The sequence below is a fragment of the Populus euphratica genome, unplaced genomic scaffold (assembly GCF_000495115.2).
Source record: "Populus euphratica unplaced genomic scaffold, PopEup_1.0 scaffold35.1, whole genome shotgun sequence".
In the NCBI taxonomy this organism is placed as follows: Eukaryota; Viridiplantae; Streptophyta; class Magnoliopsida; order Malpighiales; family Salicaceae; genus Populus; species Populus euphratica.
In genome coordinates, this window is record NW_011499860.1 from 583,026 (window position 1) to 589,756 (window position 6,731).

Below are 6,731 nucleotides of genomic sequence, written 5' to 3' on the forward strand. Positions count from 1 at the left end.
AGTTGGATCTCATCCATTATAAATTGAAAGTAGGAGGCTCAACTCAAACAAAAATAATTTAGAGGGACTAATTTAAAAAAATCAAGGGACTAAGCATGGCTTAGGTGGAGTGCATCAAATGATTGTAAAGTTTAGGGTTGTATTGGATATTCTTCCAAATAGAAAGGGGCAGATCGATCGGCTTTGCCAAAACTAATTGAATATTTCAAATTATACCGAAAAATTGGAAAAATAGCCGTAGTAATTCTTTTTATTATTATTTTTAGTAATTCTATTCCAAAACATACGAGTACACGGCGCGTGGCCCACCGAGACCACAGACCAATCATACACATTCATGAATTCGTCCGCAGCCTCAGACTTTGGAAACTGACGACTTATTCAAACGCTCACCATCAGTCCTCGCACGTCACTTGTGGACCTCTCGCGTGTCTCTTTGCTTCGAGTCTTCCGGTCAATTCAGAAAAAGACAAAGCATAAGGGTTAATCTAAATTTAAATAATTTTATCGAGTTTTTTCATGCCACTAATATAACTTGATATTTAAATTTATGGTACGAAGTTTTGGATAGAACTAGAATGGTAGTACCTGTGCCTGGGTGTGGATTAAGAAGATGCTATGTGGTGTAAAAAAGCAATTCTTAAGCATTATTAGTATATTTTAAAAAACATAAAATCTACAACTTGACACCATAAAAAAATTGAAAAAAAAATCAATCCTCAGGAATAAAAATGTAGAAAAATGAAACAAAAACAAAAACTAATAATAAATAAAAAAAGTCTAAAACATAAAGTATCGGCAAACCTTAATAAAATTGTCAAAACTTACTAATAAAATAATACAAATAAGATAATTTAATAAAAAATATAAAAAATAAAAATATAAAAAAAATAATCGGGTTGCTCGGCTAAACCTCATGTTTAGATTATGAAATAATAATAACCTGATTGAACTGAAATAAAAAAAATAACAAAATTATTTTTTCAAAAAATTAATTATAAAAAATATAATTAAATTTTTTTTTAACTTGTATTAACTTTTAAAACATAATATCCTTGCCTAAAGACTAGAACATATGAGAAGTTTTAGTTTTTTTCTCAAAACAATTTTATTGGTGTCTTTGATTTTTTAATTTACATTAAGGGATGTTTTAAAACTACAATCTAAAGCAACTAATACTTAGTCTTTTAATAATACAACCCGTGTGTATATAATTTATTTTAAAAAATTAGTAAATTATTTTAGATTCTTTCCCCAAGAATTGAATCCAAATGGCTTAGAATTTTAGGCGGTAATTTCCAAAAAAAAACACCATTTTGAGTGATTGAGGTAAGGCTGAAACATAAAGGGGTCATTTTTAAAACAATTTATTTTAAGAGGTTTACTGAGAAAATAGGTAAGGTTGCGAGGGGCAAATTGACGTTAGCCGAAAGAAAAGCAGGAAAAAAAGAAGTGGAGTTTATCAAAACCGATCCAACTTCACTGTCCCAGATAAGCCAAAGCAGAACACCCCATCTCTCTCTCTCTCTCTCTCTATATCCATGTCAAATCCCGGCGAATCTACCCGAAACCCGACGGGATTTTCCGTCCCAATAAGAAACACAGACCCTCGAGTCCCACTCCTGAACCTCTCAACTGTCCGTACGAGAATGGATTCCCTTCAGCAATTCCTATCAGAATCAGTCAACAACAACACTTTAATCGGAAAAGATCAGATGGACATGGTCTCTTCTGAGATCTCCTCAGCTATACATGAAATCATTGTCAACGCTGCTGCTCTTCTCTCTTGTAACAGCAGTAGCTCACAACCCCTGACGCCTCAGCCGCCGGTGGATTGTACTGCAATAAAAAAGGCCCAAGTTTTGAAAGTAGAAAATAAAGAAGAGGACAGTGAAGTAGTAGAACTTGATGCGGTAGAATTGCTCGCGGAGCATGTTCATTTTTGTGAGATTTGCGGAAAAGGGTTTAAAAGAGATGCGAATTTGCGTATGCATATGCGTGCGCATGGGAATCAGTTCAAAACCCTTGAGGCACTAGCTAAGCCAGATAAGGGTAATGAAACGATATCAGCTTCCTTTGCGGGGAAGACAAAGTTTTCTTGCCCTTTTGAAGGCTGTAATAGGAACAAGAAACATAGTAAGTTCAAGCCATTGAAGTCGGTGATTTGTGTAAGAAATCATTTTAAGAGGAGTCATTGTCCGAAGATGTATTCTTGTAATCGGTGCAACAAGAAGAGTTTTTCGGTTGTTACGGATCTGAAGAGTCATTTGAAACATTGTGGGGAGTCGAGATGGAAGTGTTCTTGTGGGACTAGTTTTTCGAGGAAGGATAAGTTGTTTGGTCATATGACTTTGTTTGAAGGACACATGCCTGCTGTTGTTGGTGAAGAGGAGGATAGGAAGGCCAAGGAGGTGGGAGTTGGCGGCGCGGTGGATGTGGAGGAGGATGAAGAAGAAGAATCGGTTGTGAAGGGAGATAATTTGGGTGGGGATTGTAATGATAATGAGTTTTTTGAGGGATTGCTTGATGGGTTCTGTTCCATGGAAGGGTATAACTTGCAGGATGTATTGGGGTCTCCTTTTAGTGAAATCGAGGAGTTTTGTGGTCTCAGGCATTGATTGATCTGGTATATTTTCTCTGTTTTTTTTTTGTTTGGTCATTGCGTCTGTATATATATGTATTGTATTCTTTGTAACAATAAGCACATTATCAATCTTGTAGTTGAGAGCATAATAACATACTGTATTTTTTGCAGTAGCTATGATTTTTCTGTATCACTTATCATTTCCAATAGAAGTTTCCTCTTTTTTACTTATCTGGGCTGTGATTAGCAGTTGTTTAATTAATTCATTTACATTTTCCACCAGTGAGTTCTTACTCTATTTCACTTACATTGATTGTTTTAGTTCTAGATCACAGTGGTTATTGTTAATTTGTGCTGTATGCTTGTATCATCAGTAGGCTCAACTCGATAAAAAAAAAGTGCTTATAGATCACTGTTAATTGTTTTAAAATTCTGTGGCCATCTAGTTTTGATGAACTCAGAGGGAAGATCAGAATAAAATATTTCAGCTTTTGGAAGGTTAAATCAAACCAAAGTTCTAGCTTGTTGATTGAAATCACAGTTTCAGAAGTTATTCGGTTGATTAAAGAGATATTAATGCAAACAGTCTACTGTTTGTTTCTTATGTATGTGGGGGGATGGATGCTACCTCCCTTGAAAGAAATCACTGCTTTCTAGAGGTAGGAATGGAGCTAATATTAAAAGGTTTTGTTGACTAGAGTTAATATATAAGAGAAAGGGAGGGAGTTACTATATATATATATATTCACCTCTCTCTTTTTTCTAGAAAGAGAACAATCTTGTTGAAGAATGAGGCATCTCCTCTTTCACAAACAGCTTTAGCATCCCAGAAAGGGGCAAATGAATACCACAGTGATTCACCCCTCAGGAATTTGTTTTCGTGTTTCAAAGAAAATTGATTTTTTTTATTTTTTTGTTTTAAATTATTTTTTAAATGTTTTTCAACCATTTTATTTTAATATATTCCCAAACAAAATATAGCAAAAATTATTTTTCCTGCAATTTTCTACTAATGCAAAAACAATGTTCTCAGTTCCCTTAATTGCACTTGATCACAAATTTCGAACTCCCAAATTCCTAGTGTTGATCGGGTAAATAGGGTTAAACAGGCTACCTTTAAATTAAAGCATCAAAAGTTAAAAAAGCAAGGGTTTAAACGCGTTCTTGCTAATCCTTACTTTGAGATTAAGAAGAAATCTAAAAAAATCCAGCTTTTACTGCTCATCTTCTTACAAGTAAGTGAGGATTTGCTTTTCTTCTCAATCCTTCAATTTTTTTTTTCGTTTCTTTTTTTTTTTAATTTTCTTCTATGACATCGTATTTATTAAAAATTATATTCCATTATTTGTTTTGATTTGATTTATATAAAACTATTAATATCTTAAAAAATTCTTTGATTTAGGGTTTTTAATTGATTTAGTTGAAATTTATTTAATTTTTTTTCTTCAAAGAAATTGAAAGTTAGGAGACAGAATTGAAGAAGTGAAAAAAATAACAACCTTACTATAAAAATAAAATAAAATTGAACCTGTTTTTTGGCTAAATTTGCCTTGGGATTTTGTCAGTTGTTTTTTGATGCTTTTAGTTTAGAGAACATATGTCCTAGTTCAAGAGTTATTTTGTTTACATTTCTGTTTTAAGTTTGAAAAAAAAACAGAGAGAGAATCATCATAACATAGCAAAGGAAATAGCAAAGGAAAGAGATAGTTATTGGTTGGATCCATTCCTCCCATGAAAAAAAATTATTTTTGATGTTGATATATTTTTTTCCATAAAAAAAATCCTAAAGTATCCTTTAAACTTTAGATTCCCTAGAAAAATATAGATCTAGCTTCAATTTTTTTTTTGAATTTGAATTGATTTCACATTTCAAAAGAGGTTTTTTGCATATTTAAGATCACAAATGACTCTTTGTAGATCTCTAAAATTTTTCTTATATGAACACTTTTTATTTAAGAAATTCAGAGTTTAATTTTTCAGCCGCTTTAATGGCTAAAGATAAATTAGATAATGATATATTATCATATTTATTTTTTAAAAATACTTTAAAAAAAATAACACATCATGTATTTATTTTTAAAAAGATAAAAAAACTCAAATATACAAACCTAAATATATAGGCCCACATGCCAACGCATACTTTTAAAGTCCCAAGCTTTGGCTCATTCTTTTCTTTTCTTTTTTGATCTTTTTGAGCATAAAAATTTATATGCAATTTCTTAAAAAAATTATTAATAAAAATGCTTGGTATCTTATTTTGTTAGATTGTAAAACTAATTAATTATATATTTAGATATTATTTTACTTAGTACGGATCTAGTTTTTTAATAATATCATAAAAATATTTTCTTATAGATTAGAAAATATTCTTTCTATGAAACCCACCATGGTATTTTCTTATTTTATTTTATTTAATTCTTTGCTACATGAATAAAATTTTGTATTAAAATAAAAAAGTGATTATGAAAAAAAACTATTAAAGTCATTAAAGTCTATAAACCTGATCTTAAATTTAAAAAGTTAATTCGGATTAACTTAAAAAAAAAATATTTAGTCTTAAAATTGATTTTAAGACAACCTGAATTTTAACCTATCATTTAAATTGTTTTCAAAAAAGGTATGTTTATATGTGCCTATTTCTCAATTTCATTACATTGTCTCTAGTAAGTGTTACATTAAAGTGATGGCTCATTATGAGTACATTTATAAAAATAAAATGTAAAGATGCCAAAAAAATGCTTAGATATGCAAGAATATATATATATATTTTGCCTTTTGTCTTTGTTACTTAAGAATGTTAAAACAATGCCTTTTGGTACAAAGCTAAAAACATGCATGAATGATTTTTTTTTTGTGCACTTGGTCATAAAATCTTTTTTTGTATGAGCAAAGTCTAAATTTAAAAACCCAAGTAGAATGAACAGCCCATGTAAACAAGCATATATGAAGGCCATGAAATCAGCAAACACAGGCCCAAAAACAAAACACAGCCCACATGCAACCCTGGCCTACACTAAGTCAGCCCAGCAGAGTAACATGGCCTACAGAACTCACACAAGGACAAAGTGAAAAGCAATCAAAATAACCCAACGCCTAATCTAAAATTCACTCACGCCAGCCTGCACAAAATGCCACTCGCCCAAACCCATCATCTCTTTCGAACATCTTAAAAGTTTGGAAACTGGTTGGTATTATGTTTTTTTTTTTTTAAATTATTTTGATATGTTAATTTTAAAAATAATTTTTTAAAAAATGTAAAAAATATTATTTTAATATATTTTTAAATAAAAAATATTTTAAACTGACGGTAATGCAATCCAAGCAGCCCTCGTAACCGTTGCCCTTACACACTTACATACTGACACGCACGAAGAAGGAAACCTGTGGATCATGATGTTACAGTGGGGATGTCTGGTTTCTGGTTTCAACGAGTATAAGAAATGAAAGCATTCATGGAGAACAGGGGGTCTCGCCTCATCAAGAAAGGAACCACCCATGAAGAAACTTCAGAAAAACTTACAGTGCAGAATTAAGATAAGGAAAAGAAAATCAAGCCCAACTTCTCATATCAAGGCAGCATACTCAAAATGACCTTAGATTTACATGATGGAGTGAGGGTTGCGGGGCTCCATGCCTACCACAACAGTGAAGGTTTTCCGGTTATTTGATTCCCACACGACGCCGGAACTTCCCAGTTTTAGAAAAACCGACGACTTGAAGGCTCCGTGGAGAGTATCAACAGTAAGCCTCCAGTGTTTTTAGCTCAGATGGAAACAGGGCTGCAAAAGGAAGGTAAACTTGTAATTATATTGTAATAGTGAATAATAAATTAAGGCTTTGCAGGAGATTTTTTTTTATAGAAAATGAATTTTGAAAAAAATAAATTCCTGAAAAGTGAATTATTTTCCGATGTTTGGTAGTGTTATGAAAAATGAACTAGAAAACACTTTCCAGTATTTGATTATATTATAGAAAATAAACTGGAAAATAATTTATTAATATTTTATTTTTTTCAAGTTTATTAAAATAATAAGGAATAAATTTTACAAATTAAAAAGTTGAATAATAATAAAATTAAAAAAAAATATAATTTCATAAATTATCTCAAATAAAATAAATAATAATCAAAATAATAAAGATCAAATCT

General features: G+C 31.2%; 1 protein-coding gene across 1 annotated transcript; it reads left to right on the forward strand.

Moving 5' to 3' along the window:
• Positions 1–1,459: 1,459 nt before the first annotated feature.
• LOC105124472 (protein SENSITIVE TO PROTON RHIZOTOXICITY 1-like) lies at positions 1,460–2,815 on the forward strand. Its single transcript, XM_011024502.1, has one exon. It carries the CDS (start codon positions 1,542–1,544, stop codon positions 2,616–2,618), a length of 1,077 nt encoding a protein of 358 aa, XP_011022804.1. The 5' UTR covers positions 1,460–1,541; the 3' UTR covers positions 2,619–2,815.
• The last annotated feature ends 3,916 nt before the right edge of the window (positions 2,816–6,731 follow it).

Bases quoted from the DNA above. Each gene is read 5' to 3' on its own strand.
- LOC105124472 (XM_011024502.1), top strand. From the start codon at position 1,542: ATGTCAAATCCCGGCGAATCTACCCGAAACCCGACGGGATTTTCCGTC.